We start from the raw sequence: 19,791 nt of genomic DNA, 5'->3' as shown, positions 1-19,791 counted from the left end.
CTTATGTAGATAGCTACTTATCCAGAAATAGACTTTGCCGCCAAGTTATAATGCCTCTAACGCGTTGAAAATCGCTTCGTGCGTTACGTTATCGTACGCTCCTTTAACATCCAGAAACAGGGCAGCAGATAATCTTTTGCTGGACTTCTGGTGCTCGACGTACGTCACCAAGTCGATAACGTTGTCTATGGAAGAACGGCCACGCCTGAAACCGGCCACCACATCTGGATATACCTGGTAATGTTCGAGGTACCATTCTAGCCGTGCTAGAACCATCCTCTCCATTAGTTTTCCGATGCAACTGGCAAGCGCAATTGGTCGGTATGATGCAATGTCTAATTGTCGAAGACGGCTGTCGTGGTGACTTGTCCTCTAGCCTAGAGGAAATCATAAAGGGTGCCCATCGTTTTGAGAGTACCTACATAAATGGCCAGCAGGGCGGCCGCATGGTGTTCTTATTGAGCGCTGTAAGTGAAACCTATGAGGAACGCGCCGCGTGATCCCTCATACTACGCAAGGGAGGCGCTCCCGACAGATGGCGACTCCGTAACTCCTCGCCCCCAATAGTGTGGCATCGATGACGCGTCAAAGATGGGAGAACGTCATGGAAGAGAGACTATAGTGAGGTTTTTTTTTGTTTGTTTTCTGTCGAAATGTCTATGCCGAAAAAATCATACTGGAGTACCACGTATTATTAAATAACTGGCAAATGAACTTCCATTTGTCAATAAAGCTTCATAATATTGGGAAATTGTTCTCCAAATCAAGACTGTTACTGTAGCCTTTGGCACTCAAAGTTCACTAAGTTGACTATAAAAAAAAGCAAGAAATACTAAACATGTTTTGTTGCTCTTCCTAAAGAAGGTTGTCGAAGAGAGAACTCCATCGGTGTCAGACTCGCTACATTGCTTTCTTCATCACCCGAGTCTCGTATACAGAGGCGGATAAATGGGGAGGAACGGGCGCTGTTTCAAAGTCACCTGCTGCGCGGATCCTGCATGGAGTCGGTCTAAAAAGGTGGCATGTTCTTTTTTACACAGTGAGTCGGCAAAACGAGTTTCCTCGAGGCGCGGCGAATATTACAAGCAGAGCTCCGCACCATACCTCTTGAAAGCGATTGCACAATGGACAAAAATTCGCGTGTTTGAAGAGCGGGATATTGCATACACGTCGCCTGCATTCAATTTTTCTGAAAAGGCTTTCAATTCGAAGTGTCGGTCGGCTTTCTTGAGCTTTCATAATGTTTCCTTGGTTCTTAGCGAGGCTCAATTTAAGTGTGCAATATTTCACACCGAGCAAAAGCCCGTCCCCGTTGCTCAAAAGCAGTTTCAAGATTCCTTTCATGCAATCAGCCAAGCACCCTCCCTGTCCTTTCCTTTGATAAATAGTGCGATGGTTGATCATGGTTAACCGGTAAGCCTCATGCACTATCTTGTAAAGAAAAGAGTTTAACTTCGCGTCTTCCAAAGAAGAGCGTGTAGACACAACGCGGTCTTATCGCAAGCTGAACATGCCTCAACGTTCTTGTAATAAGTTAGATGTCTGCTCATGGTAGGGGAAGGTCAGATGGAGAAACAAAGAGAGGTATGCGCGCGTAACTTAAGCGTTAATGCATCACCTCTGTTTCCTTTTACTATCGCGTGACCAATCGGCGTACATATTATAAGCGTAGCCCAGTTTCAAAACAACTACACGGGATAGCCTAATTTTTTTATTATTATTTTTTATTGTTGCACAAGAAGACTCCTAAAGAGTTAGCCCAGTTAACACTTATATGCGCTGTGAGAAGTGGATTGCATGTAAATGTTAACTGGAACATCAATATATTTCACCACAGGTTTCGTGGACGTATTTCTCGATACTGACGCTACAAGCTCAGAATTTCTCATAAATAGATAGTGCTTGATTACTGCTAGGCTTTAATTCTGCAATTGTCGCACGTGATCTAGCATCGTTAAAACAAAGTTAAACGGTGAAATTTCAATAATTAGCTAACATCACTCTGCAATTTGTCTTGCCAGTACTGCGCGCCCCTTCAAGTAATCCAGCTGATGTGACGGAATTGAGGTACATGTATCTACCACAGGAGATGTTTAGTAAGTCTCTTTTCATCAACGTCGATGAATGAATGAATGAATGAATGAATGAATGTGAATGAATGAATGAATGAATGAATGAATGAATGAATGAATGAATGAATGAATGAATGAATGAATGAATGAAAAAGCCTTTTCTTAGTAACGAGATGGCTCTTCGGCCTCAAAAGAGTGTGGGAGTACAGAGATAACGGAATATGAGATGATAGAGGCGCTCGCCTCACGTGTAAACCCCCGGACGCAGAGCAGCATGTCGAGCGCGTGAAGTCGGAGTGACCCAGTCTTTAAACGGTAATTTTTTTTAACAGGACATTTGCAGGCACAAAGAGGAAAGGAGTCAAGGCTATCTCTCTTGGTATATATATATATATATATATATATATACTTTATATTCCATTAATTTATCTATCGTTTCTTCATTTCATTTATTAAGCACAAGTAATTTCCCCTATGTTGTCCTTGGTGTCAGTGTTTGTTGGCTTCTTATGATATGACTATATATATGTATAAATCAAAGAACGCAGCGAACGTAGCGTTCTTGCACAAGAATTCCTATAGGTTAGGCGGATATACTTTGCCGCTAATACCGTGAGCTTCAGAAGACAATTTTTCCATTTTTATTTAAAAATACCTTACAGGCCTCAAAGTGAGGCATTGAGTAAGGGGAGCAGTACATAGAAAATACATAGAAAATACACAGAATATATGACATCCATAAAACCGTAGCAGTTCACATACTACAAGGGTAAGTGCAATTGACGTGAAAAAAGAATTACTTAGTTCATGATTCACTAGTAAAAAAGAAACATAATTTAATAACAAGGAATGAATCACACAGAATATCTTCAATGAAGTCGTGTAATTAACAAGAGCAGAGTGTTAAATAGTATTAAAGATTTAAAAAATAAGACAGAAATCTTACTAACGCTACATTCCTACGGAACGGTAAACATATAGAGACAAAACGGTACTAACGCGATATTAAGGTGTAAAACATAGCGCAAGCACAAGAAAGCATGGTGCGACAACCGTAAAACCTCACATTCTTTTAGTCATTTAGTCGGTCAAGGCGTCACGGAATGAATCGTAGGTGGACTGGCATGCAATGCAATCTGGCAGAGAATTCCATAATCTGATAGCACGAGAAAGAGCAGAGCAATGGAATACATTTGTAGAACCGTAAAGGCGGACATAGTTGAAATAATTATGAAGCCTATATGACGTGGAGTAGGGTCGTTTCAAGCATGCATGTTCGAGTGGAGTGAATGAATTTGTGGAACAGTGATAAAAGGGCAATGTCTCGGCGAGTGTTCAAGGATTATAATGAAAGCTCAATTTATATTTCTGTTACACTGGACTGGTAGCTGTAATCGTTTATGATGAAGCGGCTTGCCCTGTTCTGGATCCGTTCTAGCGTATCAATTAGATATTTCTGGTGACGGGACTAAATGGCAGATGCGTACTCCAGCTTCGGACGAACGAAAGTTAGATAAGCTAGGTTGCGAACATTAGAAGGGACATTTCTTAAGCTGCGTCGCAAGTATCCCAACGATTGGGAGGCGTTAGCTGAATTGGACGTGATGTGCTCTGTCCAAGAAAGATTCGATGTGAATAGAACTCCTAGATACTTATATTGTGTAGCCATTGCAACAGTGTAATTATTGATATGGTAAGGATACGGTGAGGTTGTCGAGTTCTGGGTAACCGACATTGCGTTGCATTTTGAGGTATTTAAAGTCATTAGCCATTTATTGCACCAGCTAATAAATAATTTGTTCAAGGTCTTACTGAAGCATGAGCTGATCATCTGAACTTTTAAGTGGACAATAAATTATGCAGTCGTCGGCGAATATTCATATAGTGAAAGACACATTGTGAGGTAGGTCGTTAATAAATATTCGAAAAAGCGAAGGACCATGAAAGCTACCTTGTGGTACACCAGAAGAAACGTCTGTTATGGAGGAAGAGTAGTTATTTGCAGTAGTAAGCTGCTTATGATTAGACAGAAAGTTACGGAGCCATGACAAGGTTTCTTTTCAATAAAAGAAAGAGACGTAGTCACCTTATAATCGTGGCGGCTTCTCCTGTTCTTTCGTCTTTCTATAACATAAAGCGTGAACAACAATGCAGACAGAGGACATCCTTGCTTCAGTCCTTGGGGAATTTCGACGACTTCATGACATTTTCTACCTTCCCATGCAACTTTTGCCCACTGGGCTAAACCAGCGCCTTGATATCATGCTACTTGGATAAAAAATTTTCTTCTTTCTCCTTTTATTTCCCTTATCCCTTTCCCCAGCACAGGGTAGCGAGCTGGTACTTACACTATCTAACCTCCCTGTCTTTCCTCCCCTTTTGTCTCTCTCTCTCTCTTGAACCATAATTTCCATTGCCAAGCTCGGCGTGACGAAAGCGGTGACGTCAAAATCACCGCGGCTTACTCGGTATCGTACACATTAAATTCTATGGCAGTCGGGCAAGGTAGCTTGACATCACGGATCGAAGTGCATCGCCCTTGTGCTACCTTGGAGGCGTTGGCGAAGCTTCCCGAAGTGCTCGCTTGCCCGCAAGCAGTTCATAACTCAACGGACCACTCAGCGGCGTTCAAATGGACCATAATACTTTCGCATTCACAACTCAATAAGAAATGCTGAGGTATACTCGGATTTTTTAGAGCGCAGCTCTTAGGCGCCTGTTCCAGCGTTGAGCGTCGGCGTCCCTCGGCGTAACGGAGTGAACGAGCACAAATTAATTAATTAATTAATTATGGGGCTTTACGTGCCAAAACCACTTTCTCATTATGAGGCACGCCGTAGTTGAGGACTCCGGAAATTTTGACCACCTGGGGTTCTTTAACGTGCACCTAGATCTAAGTACACGGGTGTTTTCGTGAACGAGGAGGAGGAGGAGGAGGAGGAGGAGGAGGAGGAGGAGGAGGAAAAAACTTTATTTTGCAAACGAATTTGAAACCTCCCAGGCCCCTGGGTCCCCGCACGACCCCACTGCACTCAAACGTTCATGTTTAACATCTCCATGATGCTGGCAGCCCGGTTGGCGGCGATCTTCTGCCTTGCCGGGTCCGTGGAGCGTAGTGAGGTCTCCCAGTCCTCCCAGGTTTGGAGGGGTACCGACCCGCCGGGGGCAGGAGAAGCCGGGCAGGTCAGGAGTATATGGGTGAGGTTTGCTTTCGGCGCATTGCACAGAGGGCAAGAAGGGGGGATGGGTCGGTAGGGGGATAGGAGGGATGGAGTAGGTAGCGTGCGCTTTTGCAGGCGGCGCCATAAGTGTTGCTCCCTGGTAGTGAGGGAAGAGTGGGGGGGGGGGGGGGGGTATATTTGCCTCTCGGCACGAGCATTCGCGATGAAGTCAGCGAAGGTACACGCACGCTCCCTCGAGAAACCCCCCATGATGTCTGCCTGTGCCCGGCTTCTCGACCCTCGGGCTAAAGAATCGGCGGCCTCATTGCCAGGGTTTCCCGAGTGCGCGAGCACCCAGACAGATGAGCTCAGCGCTGCGGGAGAAGGGAGGGTTCTGGGTCAGTATGTGGAAGGTGGCAGGGTGAACTCTGCCTCTAGCATAATTTAGCAGTGCAGTTTTAGAATCACTCAGGATGTAGGTAGCACTGGAGCTGCCAAGCGCCACCGCTATAGTGATCTCTTCCGCTTCCTCTGAGTCTGTTCCCGGGGGTAGTTCCTGTATTAAGGGAGGGGTGTTCGGTGTGTAAGCAACCACTGTGGCTCCGTGCTGATCACATGCAGCATCTACCCATATTGCATTCTGTTCATCGCCGTACCGTTTATGAAGGGCTGCTGCTCTGGCTTTCGTCGCTCGTGGTTTTGGTTGGGGCGCATGTTACGGGGGAGCGGTCGAATGCGTAGCGTTTGACGAAATTGTCATGGGAAGGGCTTTTAGGGAGTTATGATTAGCAGGAATGTTAATTTGAAGTTTAGAAAGTATATGTCTTCCGGTAGGGGTGCTGGCTAATCGGAGATATTGTGACTGTAGGTGTGCTTCGGTTAGTTCTTGTATGGTGTTAAGCACATCTAACTCCGCCAGGCGTTCGTTACTGGTGTTTTTGGGCAGACGGAGCAATGCCTTGGTAGCTTGCCTGATTATAGAATTTATTGTTTGGGTTTCGGTTGCATTGAGGCTAAGATTGGGGGCAGAATACAATACTTTATTCATGGTAAAAGCTTGTACCACTTGCAGAGTATGTGATTCAAGCAGACCGTGAGCTTCATTTGTTACTCTGCGTATTAGCTGCGTGGTGGCTGCTAGTGTGCTCTTTAAACGTTTGATTGTTTCGGTATTTCTGCCATCTTGTTGCAGGTAGAGGCCCAGGATTCGAATAGTGTGGACCTGTGGGACCTCTCTATTGTGCACGTAGATGCTGATACGAGTATGATACGTTTTACCCTTTGGCGGGATCAAGAAAAGCTCAGATTTTTCCGCTGAGCAGGTAAGGCCTACCTTGGTGACTTCGTCCTGTATTAGCATTGCGGCTGTTTGCAGTGTTTCTTCGATTTGGGCGTCTGATCCATATATAGTCCACAGGGTGATATCATTCGCGTACAGAGAATGGTCAAGATGGGGAATTTGCTGCAGCTTCCATGCGAGCGGAATAAGTACTGCATTGAAAAGGAAAGGGGACAGCATGGAGCCTTGCGGTGTGCCCACATTCCTTAGAGTGAAGGGGCGTGTACGAAGGTTATCTACGCACATGCTGGCCGTTCGGTTCTGCAGGAAATCCCTTATGTAGTTGTATGCTCGTTGACCAACGCCAAGCTTGTACATAACAAGCTATGTACCAAGCTATGTACATAACATAGCTTTTAGGATAGCCTCGTGGGTGACATTGTCGAAGGCCTTCTTGAGGTCAATCGCCAGCACCGCTTTGGTGTGCGTAGGTATGAGGGGGTCCAGTATAGCTGTCGTGAGTTGAAGCATGGCATCTCCCTTACCTCTACCTTAGGCAAACTCTTTGAGCAAGTCATCCTAGCTAGACTGCACAGCCACATGGAAGACACCGGTCAATACCCACACTCAATGACTGGATTCCGTGAACGAGCACAGAGAATGGTGAAAGAGCGAATGCGGAGCGCAGCGAGGGATCAAAGGCGGTGAGAGCGAAGAGATTGCGAGGAGGAAAGCGACGAATGTGGGTGCAGCGGAATCATGAGGCGGACAGCGAACGAAGAGGGTATAGCGAAAGTGTGAGAAGCGTAGTGCCGCGCAAGTGTTCTACGGCGAAGATCGCTACGAGATGGCGCCAGAGCAACGGGCGTCGTCTGTTCACCGATGGCGCCAACGATAGGGTATGCGGCTAGCGCATCCACCGATACCACATATGGAAACCAAACGCTACATGAACGGATGTCTCTGCGGCGGCTGCTGGGAATCGCGCCTACGCGTCACCCACGCTCTGCCTCTCCTGATTTCCCGATTGGTGAGGCAGTCGCGTCACAGTTCCCTCCGTTTACAACGTGCCGCACGACGCGGATTGTCCACGCCAGCAAATATCAGGCGAAATGAAAACACCTAAAGAGCTGCGCTCAAATTTCGTATTAGGACATACCCTAATCGTCGGTGAAATTTTTTTTTATCTTAATGTCAACTAGAATATCGGCTATCATCGTTTTCTCTCTGATCCACACCGTTCTCTACCTGGCTCCCCCCAACGTAACGCCTTACATTTTTCTTTGCAAGGATAGCGGTGAGCACCCGGTCATAATTTCGTAATGCCTGTGGTATGCGGGCCAACCAATTTTTATTCTTTTGTAAATTTCCTTCTTATGATCATGGTCCCCGGTGAGTAATTTACCTAGATAAACGTACTCTTCTACCGATTCTAGAGGCTGACTGCCAATCATGAATGCTCGTTTTCTTGCCAAGATATTGAACATTATCTTTTCCTTCTGCATATTAATCTTCAACCTTATTCTTAACACTTCCTCGACTCAGGTCCTCAATAATTTGTTGTAATTCGTCCCCAACGTTGCTGAACAGGGCAATGTCGTCTGCAAAACGTAGATTGCGGAGATATTAGCCCATTGACCGTACTCCTAATACTTCACAGTCTAATAACTTGAGTATGTATTAGCATGCACTAAAGGGCATTGCAAAGATTGCGTCTCTTTGCCTTACTTTATTGATAGGTATTTCCTCCGCTTTTCTTGTGGAGAATTAAGGTAGCTGTCGAGTTTTTATAGATATTGCTATGAAATTCACTTATGCTTCCTGTACTTCTTGATTACGCAGTTCCTCCATTACGGCTAGTATCTCTACTGAATCAAATGCCTTTTCATAATCTATGAAAGCTACATAGAGAGGTTGGGTGAACTTCGCAGATTTCTCAATCACCAGATTGATGACATGAATGTGATCCATTGTAGAATGACCCTTCGTGACACCAGCCTGTTGTCTTGGTTGGCTAAAGTCAGATGTTGCCGAGGGAATTACTTTGGTGAATATCTTATCCAACAAGGGAAGCAAGCCTGAATGGGCTTATAATCAAATTCTTTAACGTCTCCCTTTTTATAAGTTAGTACAATGGTGGCATTCTTCCAATTGTCTGATACGCTTGAAGTCGGGAGGCATTGTACACAAAGGTTCGCAATCTTTTCAAGTATAATATCCCCTCAATCTTTGATTCTATCGACTATTGTACTATCGTTCCAGTCTCTTTTTCTTTTTTTTCAGGACGTGCTTTGTAAACCCTTTCTAACCTCGTTGCTAGCCCCACATGGAGCTTCTATATCCTGTTCGTCACTACTTCCAATCAAGGCTGTGTGACAGCTCCGTGTACTGCACAGGTCAGTATAGAAGTCGTGTGCTGGCTTTACTATATCATCGAAATTGGTGATGATTTACCCTGTTAATCTTTCATGCATACATCCTGTTCGTTATTATGCTAAGTTTCCTTCTCACTGATTTCATGCTGCCCGCAGTTTTTACTGTCTCTTCAATCTTTCCACCGTCATCATTTCGAATATCACTTACTTACTTCTAGTTTATCAGCTTTGACAGTTTAGCGAATTCTAGCTGATGTCTTGAGTAAAACACTTTCGTGCTTTGTCGTTTATTTATTAGCTCCTTTATTACCAGTGACAGCTGACCTATTTGTTTCCTTGGTGCCTTGCCTACCACTTCATTTGCTGCTTGTGAAATCCGCCTAGTTAGGGTTTCATTTATTACCACTGTCTTCATCTTCCTGTTCTAAAACTGCCTATTTGTTTGAGAGCACCAGCCTGAATTAGTCTTCTTTTACCCTTACTGCCTCTGGGTTGGCCTGTTTTCTTCTTCAGTAACCTCGCTCTTTCTCTTTTCAAGTTGTCAGCAATCCAAAACCTCACTCACCTATGATCACTGCCCTTTACCCTACCTAACACTTCTACCTCCTGCACTATGCTGGGGTTGGCACAGAGTATATCTATTTAATTTGTTGTTTGCTCATTAAGGCTTTTGCAGGTCCGCTTCTTGCAACTGCGTTTTCCGAAGAAGGTATTCATTTATCGGAGTCAATTGCTTTCCGCGAATTCTACCAAAATATATCCTATACTTTCCTAGAGTCGATGCCATAATTGCCAATTCCCGGTTCCCCAGCCTGGATTTTCCCCCCTGCCGCAGTTCAATCGCCCATGACTACAGCGTACTGAGTTTGTACCTTTCTCGTTGCTAATTCCAACACCCTCATAAAACTGTTCTATTTTTCCATTATCGTTACAGGACGTTGGAGCGTAGACTGGTACTACCTTAAACCTATGTCTCATTTTTCATTTATTATGACCGCTGCTACACTTTTGTTAATGCTGTAGAATTCATTAATGTTGACCGCTGTGTCCTTTTGAATTCGAAATCCTTCACCGTATTGTCGCATTTCAGGATGGGCCCTCCCACAGAGGATGTGGTCATTAGTCAGCACTGTATAAGCCACACCAGTTCTCCGATCTTCGCTCAAGCCAATGATATCCAAGACAATGCCTGATAATTCCTCAAAGATCCCTGCTGAGCTAGCCTCACTGGTGAGAGTTCGCGCATTAAACATCGCGAGGTTCAGTTTCCAGAGGAGACCTGTCTGGATACAGAGGTTCTTTGGACGCCCTGCTACGTCGCAGATCGTACCGCCGCCTTGGTCATGTGCTCCGTGGCCGCTGGGGAATGAGGGCCAAGGGTCAGTTGCAAGTGTCATGTAGGAGGTACTGGCCTAATACTGCACCAGGCAGGACAATTCCTGTTTTAGTGAGGGACTATACCTTGCTGAAGCTCAGTGGGCTTTCCTAGTTTTATTGCACCAGGACTAGTATAGCCCCACTGGCTATTGCCATTTTTTGCCGGTTTCAGACGCCACTTCAACCCCGAAAACTGTAGTGGCCTCGACAAGGATTCGCCCTTAAGAACTAAAGCCCAGAAGCCCGTTGTTCTATCTTTGCTCCGCGACACCACTACACACAATATATATATATATATATATATATATATATATATATATATATATATATATATATATATATATATATATATATATATATAATCTTACGTGTTAAGAAAGAGGATACGATGTCGGAGAGAATAAGATAATTATTCTTATTATTATTTCATATAAAACACACATACACAAAGAGAGTGGGAAATAGGGAAGGAACAGGCTGGAAACTGCAACCGAGTGGGACACAAAGCCTGCCTACTATATTTAGGAAAGAGGGGATAGGAAAGAAAGCTTAAGATAAGGACAAGGGAAGTAAAGAAGGAAGAAACAGCACGATTATAGGCCCCAAAGACGAAAGTAAAGCAAGGCATACAGTGAGCGAGTAGGAAAAGAAATACACGCAAAAACATTAAAAAAAGCATGCAGGTCTCACTAACTAGAGAATGAGGTAAAAATACAAAAGAAATGTAGTAAAATTAGTTCGTTCCTTGCAAACTCACAAACGGGAAGCCAAGCCAGTTTCTTGTAGAAAAGTAAGCAGGATGCAATGATCCTGGTCGCGTCGAGAGGCACAGCTACTCGGATGGGTCGTACACTACAGGACAAGTAGGCTATGGTCCCTTAGTAACGACGTGCGTTGAGATAGTAGAGCAGGACACTCTAATATTAGGTGCTCAAGTGTCTCGCAGGAATATAAGAAGCACACGACGGACTGGCTACACGTCCTTGCCGGTATAAACGTCCACTCACCAGGACAAAGTCAGCCCTTAACTTCAGCAACAGAGCTCTAGCACAACGAGGCAAGCCTCGACCATGAACACGGGCAGGAAAGGATCCTTTAGTAACACGCTGGTCTGAGTGCAGATTGAGTTGGTTTCTTCGAATCAACAGACGAGCATCGTCAAGTCTACACAGTGTTTCGGGACAGTCACACTCGTTGTGGGCACAAGAGAAAGCGAGTCCGTCGACCTCTTCCTTTCCAGTGATACCTGCGTGCGAAGGTACCCACTGGCCAACAAGGGATATTCTACGAAATGTAATTCTGGTGGTATACTCAGTGACGCTACGCACAACTAGGCGATCAGCGTCCCTTCTCTGTAGTCTGCTGATGGCAGCGTGGCTGTCCGCAATGATGACAACTTGCAAAGTCCTTAACTCATCTTGCACGTGATTGAGAGCAGTGTCAATCGCTCCCAGCTGCGCAGTTGTTGATGAGGCTGGATTCGGTATGCGAAGAACCCGTCGGATGAATGTTCGAGGGCAGAAGAAAGCTGCCAAGGCGCCTTGGCCATCCCTGTGTAAAGATTCGACCATAAAGACTTTGAGAAAGACAAGCTGTGAGAGGCAATGGGGTTAGTAATGAAGTATAGGTAGTCTGTTGACCCGTATGAATATATACTCCCCATGCTGTCTGTCCTTTGTGTCTTGCTCGTTGGCTGCTTATGACCCCACTAATAAAAATCGGACTTCTCGGTTTCCTTTCTTCCCGTTCACTACATAGCGAGGGTTTCGAACCCGGCAGCTTTGATGCCTTCGGGTAGCCTGTGTGGGTTTATTGACCTGTCACCTTCACCCAGAAGGTTCACGTACTACGTAATACCTGCGGTTCTATATCTACTGCCATGGCTGTGAGTGATGGCGTTGGCTAACACTCCTAGGGTTAGTTAGTATGTAGACATAAATACCCCGGCAAGTGGATGGGAAAACGGCGCCGCGGTAGCTCAATTGGTAAGAGCATCGCACGCGTAATGCGAAGACGTGGGTTTGTATCGCATCTGCGGCCACTTGCCCTTTCGTCCACTTTCATTTTCATTGATTTATCATTTCAATATTTCACTTAAGAACTACGAATAATTTCCCCTGTGCTGTGCTTCATGTCATCGTCCTTGAAAAGATGAATAAAGAAAAAAAAATGAGTAGGATCACTGTGAACCGCAAACCCGTATAAGATATATCGCCAACGTCACAGAAATTAAGGAAGCTGATGGGAAGCTACTGCGAAAATTGGAGGAAGTATATATGAAAGCCGAGAGGAAGGGAGGCTAGCGAGGATGATCTCCCCGGCTTGATCGTATCTTTGTGCAAAATAATAGCAATTATTTATTTATTTTGCAGAAGAGTTCGAAAATTCACCTCTGTGTGCCCGGGAAACTCAATCTCCCTGCGTTTTAGAACACCAGGATTCTCTAAAGGATCATGTATCCTGCGTCGTGTTACATGATAAACTTTGGAGAAATCATGTCTCTCTTTTCACGTATGGGCGCTTCGATAGCACAAATATTCAAACGCACGCCTTAGCTCAGTGTTCAGCTCGCTTCTGCCTATATTGTGTGCTCTTCTGAGGTTATAAGGCAGTCCTCGTACAACCCCTCCAGTCTACATTTCATGTAATAAAGACTCAAATCACAGGTATCGCGTAAGGAATGGTCGAAAACTTGCTACAATCCACGTGTGCAGAGATTATCTTGCGAACCAGTGTGTGGAAAAAAGTATGTGCTCATACTCGACCATTTATCAATTTAGAATAAAACTCGAACGGCCATTATTATTTTTTCCTGCGTGTGTTTCAGTAATGTAACTCTTATTCCAAGGGTACGAGTAGCAGAGAGATGCAACACCGGAGCTGCAATTCAAAAGGCAATTGACTTAGAACGGCGCGTCGTACAAAAACACGTCCTCCGTTTCGCAGCATAATGCGAGGTAACAATTCTGGCGTTCTCGAAAGTTTCTGTGAGGGAACGACGCTACCGCTTAAAATAAAACAAAACAAAAAAAAAGCCGAAGGAAAAAGCTTCACAGATCTTTCACATCCCGGGTTCCACAGCGCCCATCGCAGCCGCTGTGAATACCGCACCGGATAACGTTGCCGTTGCGGAATACAAAGATAAAATGCAGCTTCCCTATAGACAGTGCGCAGTACACTCGTGCAAATATTTCGAGGCACTTAACGGGATCTCTACGCTGTTTGTCGCAGTCAGGGCCCTTTTTGCGCCTCTGTCACGTGCTCTCACACCCTCGTCATATTTTTTTTTTTTTCGATGTGTAGCTGAGCCGCTCTCTGTGTAATTCTCGCCCTTTCACGCGCGTGTACTCTTCCCGCCAGAGTTGCCTAAAAGTGTGCAAGAATAGAGAACTACGTGCTTGCTTCAAGAACAGAGGTTTATCTGCGTACGCCCTGCGCCCCAGTTTTCGATGGGGCATAAATCTCGCTTTTCTTTCTGGCACACCGCTTCACAAAAGCGCTCTTGTATAGTCTCATCAGAAAAGGCCTGGGCTTCCGCGATTCGCGGGGATTTTGATGCAGTGGTGCGCTGTGCTTAGTGCGCATGGCCAACAGCAATACCTATTACGTTCCTGCTCACGGAGACGCTATTGATCCGGCACCACCGCTGTTATAGGCACTTAATAAGCTCGACCTGGCTCTATCTATCATCCAAAGCTCTCCTCCATGGTTTCAGTATGGCTATATACAAATAGCTTGTGTTTACGACGGCATCAAAAACAGCCGCCTGGTTAACAGGAATGTGGCAGTATATTGTAATGCCACTGTTATAGAGAGCCCACCGGGGGCCAACTTCTTTTTGCTTTCTGCTACCCCTTACATTTTATGGTTCGAGTATGATGAGTAATAGGCTTGTTAAATGACCACAATTTGTTAATTACCATAGCATTTGTTTCTTCTCATTGTAAATATAAAATAATAAGCAGTATTCGGTTACCTCAACGGAGTGAGTGCTACGCATGCTAGTAGTATTCACCTGGCGCTGCAGCGAACGGTAAAGAATTGCTGATTCAAGAAGAACAAAGGCTTCGGCACAGCGAGATTAACTTAGCGGAAAAAAAAATTCATATGGGGGTCGGATGTAGGCTCTTTTTCTTTTTAAGGCTTTTCATATGATATAAGTTTATTTATTTATTTATTTATTTATTTATTTATTTATTTATTTATTTATTTATTTATTTATACATTCACATTACCTTATAGGCCCATTGCAGGGCATTCAGTAAGGGGGGCAACAGTAATTACATGACAAAAATAGCAAAGTGCAACATCGTTGTACAATATTAATACGCAACAAATTCAGGTTACCACGGAATGTTTCACGATTGGAGATGGATGCAATGTGATTCGGGAGACTGTTCATTGTGAATGCGACGAGATGTGCGCACAGGAGCATGAAGCGGCAAACAGTGAAAGTTATTACTATAAATATACCTGTGAAACAGACAGAACAGCAATGACGCGGCGATCTTCTGATGACTGAAATGCAAGGTCCTGTTTTATTCGGGTAATGCTCGAATGATGGTCGTAGTTGTTAGAGATTAATATGGCTACCCTACTCTGAACGGCTTCCAACATACGGATTAGATAAGCTTGATGTGGTGACCATGTGGATGAAGCGTATTCTACTTGTGGGCGAACATGAGTAAGATATAGCAGTTTTTGTACATTAGAAGGCGCGTTACGCAAGTTTCTAGGCAGTTAGCCGAGAGATTGAGAAGCTTTGAATGAGACAGTTGCTACATGCGTTGCCCAGGATAACTCGGATGAAAGATAGACGCCGAGATATTTGTACGATGGAGAAGTCGAAACTACGGTATTATTAATCAAGGTCATTTCATCAAGGTAATGAAGATAATCAAGGTAATCAAGGTCATTTTGGAGAGTAAGATTATCATCGAAACATTTAATATTGTGGTAGATGATGCAGTCGTCAGTGAACAACCTAACTGAGGATGAAAGGTTAGCGGGCAAGTCGTTGATGTATATTAAAAAGCGTAATGGACCTAGCACACGGTCTTGCGGGACACCGGACTTGACGTCGCAAAGGTTAGACGAAATGTTGTTGACCACTGTAAATTGCTGACATAAAGACAAGAAGTTACGCAGCCAAGAGTGTTAATGAGTCAATACAAAGGGCAGACAATTTGGAAATTAAACGGCAGTGAGGTACAGTATCGAACGCCTTCGGGAAATCAAGAAAGAGGCAATCGGTTTGATCGTTAGAGTTCATGTTGAAGTGAAGGTCAGTCGTGAATTCAAATAACTGAGTGTCACATGAGTGGCCTTTTCTGAAGTCATGCTGATTAAAGAAAAAAAAAGTTATTTGATTCAAGGTGACCGTAGATATGAGAAGCTATAATGTGTTCAACTAATTTGCAGCATATGCATGTTAGTGAAATGGGTCGATAACTACAGGGCGGGTGCTAGTCACCGGATTTAAATAGGGGAACTACCTTACCAATCTTCCAGTCCTTAGGCAGCTCACCTGATGATACAGACTGGTTAAAGAGGAGACACAGAAAGCGACTGGAAATATTATAAGTATTCTTCAGTATCTTAGAGTTGATGTGATCAATGCCAGATTAAGTAGAAACTTTAAGATTCGTGATGAGGTTCGCGATACCTTCGGCAGTGATGGTGATTGGAGCCATGAAAGGGAAGGGTTGTTCAGGAACAAATGGCCCATAAGAATAATCTTCTTGTGTAAAAACAGACGCGAAGTATGCATTGAAAGCAACCGCAGAATCTTCGTCAGAAAGCCGATATTGTTTTGAATCGTGTATTGTAATGCGATTAGTAGACTTATTATAGGGAGAAATTATTTGCCAGAATTTTTTAGGATTATTTCTAATGAGTGACGGTAAGTCCTGCGAATAATATTTCTTGGCTGCGCCTAATGCTTTACAGTGAATTTGTAAGCAACCCTTGTACTTATCCCAGTAGGAGGCAATATTCTTGTGCTTTGCAGTATTGTAGAAACGTTTTTTATTTCGTAATGTTCTAAGTTGTTTAGTAAACCAAGGGTTAGTTTTATCATTGGATATAGAGATTAGCGGCACATACTTGTAAACTAATTCTAATATTTTTTGCTTAACCAATTCTCATTCATGGTCCATGAGGCAAACGACGGCACAAAAGGTTCGTTATAAAAAACTTCTAGTTCAGTGATGAATCTATCGTAATTACCATGGTTATAATCCCGAATAGTTTTAATCGCTGAACCTGTAAAAGTTAAAGGTGAGCAATTTGGAAATTAAGGAGTTTGTGGTCACTAAATCCTTCTATGTAAGAAATCGGACCAGTAGTCGCTGGTGCAGTCGTTAAAACCAAGCGTTAGTACCGCGGGTGAATTGCTTAACAACTTGTGTTAAGTTGTAGTCAAGAGTTAAATCGAGAAAAACTAATGAGGCGCGACATGTGGCAGACGGCAGACCAATCAATGAGCGGACAATTGAAATCGCCGAAAAGGTATATTACGGCAGCTGAATATAGTTGTGTAGCTCGCTCTATGTTATCACGTAGTTCCCTAGAAAAAGAAGAATCCGAGTCCGGTGGGCGATAACATGATCCTAAAAGTATTTTTAGCCTAAGATGTAACGAAGGCAGCCCAAGTTATTTCTATAGCAGGGTTAGTATCAAGTGGAAACGATAAGATTATCTTTTTCCCCGCTAATAACACGCCGCCGCCTCTTTTATCAACATGGTCACACCGATATATGTTATAGTTGTCCTTATCTGGGAAGAGTTCTTCATTAGTTACGTCAGGATAGAGCCAGGTCTCCGTGAGTATTAATATGTCAGCATCACCATCATCTAAATAAGAACACAACTCATCCCTCTTGTGCAGTAGACTTCCAATGTTAGTAAAATACACAGATAAGGGTGGCGACTTTAAATGACTCCGCGTACGCGTGCGCGTGTTAGCATCACGATATCTCGTAGACAGCACAACTGCATTGTTAGAATTATCAAAAACGTAGGTATTAGTATCAATGCGAAGGTTATCCACGGATAGCTTGAAGCATTTGTTTTGGGCCTTTGCGTATTCCAGAAGCTTTCGGCGCGCTTGTCGCGTTTTCACAGAAAAATCTTCGCGTACGTAAAAAGTGGATCCCTTAGGCTTACGTGCATTCGACAAAATCTGTTCTTTCTCCTTGAAAAAGGTAAACTTGGCAATGACAGACCTTTGTTTATCCTTGATAAATGTGGCCAGTCTGTGCACTTGATCTAATTGCGAACATGTTACGGAAATGCCTAGGTGATCGGAATAAAATTTCACTACTTTATCTTCTGAGACTGCCCAATTCTCATTGGGGTCATCATCTACGCCAAAAAAAGAGAAGGTTAGACCGACGCAACCTATTTTCCGCATCATCGCACCTATTCGTAATTTATGCAACAGTGAAGAGACGCTCACACACATTATCTGTGTCTGCCCGCTATATAGTGCCCAGAGACAAGTCATGTGCAAAGTACTGGACCAGTTGGACAATCGTCCACTATCAGAACTGAAAGCGTTAGGCCAGTGCTCTGAAAGAACATCCGCGTTGAAGGCCTTACTCGTGTTATTAAGTTTCCTGCGGTCTACGGGGCTTAACGATAGACTTTAAGAATGCCGCCCTCTACCGCTCTATAGTGTACGCGCTTTGTTCGTGCTCGTCTCTCTTTCTCGATATTTCCCCCTTCCACTCTTTTTCTATCTCCCTTAACCCTTCCCCCCGTGCAGGGTAGCCAACCCGAACTACCTCTGGTTAACCTTCCTGCCTTTCTTTGTATTCTCTCTCTTTCGACAGCTGGTTCGTCACATCACGTAAAACGTCAGCCGAACCAGAAGGTGCTGTCACAGACAGAGAAGCGTTTCTTCCAGGGAATTCACCTTGGTGCTTAAGCTTTTAATTTCGTTGTCAGCCACTTTCGATTTGGCAGACATGACACGAAAGGCGCCAGCATCCGCACCAGCCCCGTCTGCAAGACGTGCAACATTGGCTTTTTCAAGCATTTCTACTTTTCGCTTCGGCTGTTTAATTTCGATCTCGGCGTTAGCATGTTTAGAAAGTAAAGCTTCGTGACTTTCCTTGAGGTCACGTATTCCATTAAGGGCTAGCGCGAGTGCGTCGGCCTCCGACTTATTCATAGGACCAGGACTTGACTCCACATCACTCGCTAGCATTAATAAACGATCACGCATGATACTATATACATACGCACAACACAAGAATCGCTTCAATAAACCCATAAGCTCTGGTGGGCACGATACCGCACGGAAGCAGCAGTTGCTATACTTCTTATACAAGAAGCATTATTCAAGTAACCAACCTGAAAGAGTAATAGCCGTAAGCGTGGCATCCTTCCCGCGGTGTCGAGCCCAAACCGGCTAGTGACCGACTAACGCTGGCACTGCGCAGACCATCTATCGGGACGGGAGAGGCACGTTGCCAGATGAGAAGGTCATTTCCATCCAAGGCTGGAATGCCAAGTGTCAATGGTCGGAAGTCCAGAGGCCGGGAATCGGGTACAAGCCAAGACGAGTCGGGTACTCCGGTGTGCGCAGCCCAGGAAAAGTCGGTCAACCAGGAGGCGTTTTCGTTTTGCCAGCAGGTGAAACAATTCCCTGTGCGAAGATTGGGCGTCGAACACGATGATGTTGGACTGAAACAAGGCATAGGAACCGAAGAAAGCCAGAAGGAGCGCAGCAGCCCACAGCACACAGTCCATGCACCAGTGACCTGAAAGAGAAAAGGCCGTAAGCGTGGCATCCGTCAATCGGTGACGAGCCGCGTTAAAGCATTTATGCAGTGAACTATGGCAAAGTACTTTAATGGGTAAATATTATATGGGTTAATTTTGCCCACTTGGGGTTCTATAACCGATGCCCATAGCTGCACACGCTATCCTTTTTTTTGTTTTCATTCCAGACCCATGAGGAATGCGGCCTCTGTCCGTCGTAATCGAACCCAAGGACATCATGCACAAGGACACAACGTCATAGCCACTGAGTCACCGCGCTAGCACGAAGAAACAACCATATAACTGCAACTCTCACGCATGTGTATGCAACCCATTTTAGTTTTTCTTGTTTTTCTATTTCTTAAAGTGTTGATTTGGTGGCTCTACTTGAAAAAAAGTGGCTTGCTTGGCACGAATATTTAGACTTGTTTTTTCATTAGTAGTGAACTTTAAAATGCTATGTAAGAGCTGTTGCCGCCTTCAAAGTTGAACAACAATAATGACAATGACAGCAGCAGCAACAAAACTAAACTATACGTGTGCTATTAAGAGTGCACAAAGACGCCAGCCCTACTTTCTTTCTCTCCTCCCCTGTTGTTTTCGCCATCTATCCCTCATTCTTTTCCCTTTAAGTCCCTGCTGCCCAAGCTGCGCGTATAATTGGGCTCTGAAAGCTAGAAACAGTAGAGAACATATCCGTGCACACCTTTCCAAAGCGTTTACTTATCCTCTCTTTCTTATTTTTAGCTCGTTGTCAG

General features: G+C 44.3%; 1 protein-coding gene across 1 annotated transcript in view; it reads right to left on the bottom strand.

Annotated features, from left to right (window-relative positions):
• The window catches only part of LOC126545429 (uncharacterized), a 290,910-nt gene extending 271,361 nt beyond the window's left edge, over positions 1 to 19,549 (bottom strand). The window contains exon 1 of the mRNA XM_055061578.2: positions 18,623 to 19,549. Within this exon, the coding sequence (XP_054917553.1) occupies positions 18,623 to 18,652 (30 nt within the window). The 5' untranslated portion in view covers positions 18,653 to 19,549. The remainder of the gene's footprint in view (positions 1 to 18,622) is intronic.
• Between the last annotated feature and the right edge of the window lie 242 nt (positions 19,550 to 19,791).

Source organism: Dermacentor andersoni, chromosome 1 (genome assembly GCF_023375885.2).
Source record: "Dermacentor andersoni chromosome 1, qqDerAnde1_hic_scaffold, whole genome shotgun sequence".
Taxonomy (NCBI): Eukaryota; Metazoa; Arthropoda; class Arachnida; order Ixodida; family Ixodidae; genus Dermacentor; species Dermacentor andersoni.
This window is presented reverse-complemented; position numbering and strand designations above follow the sequence as displayed.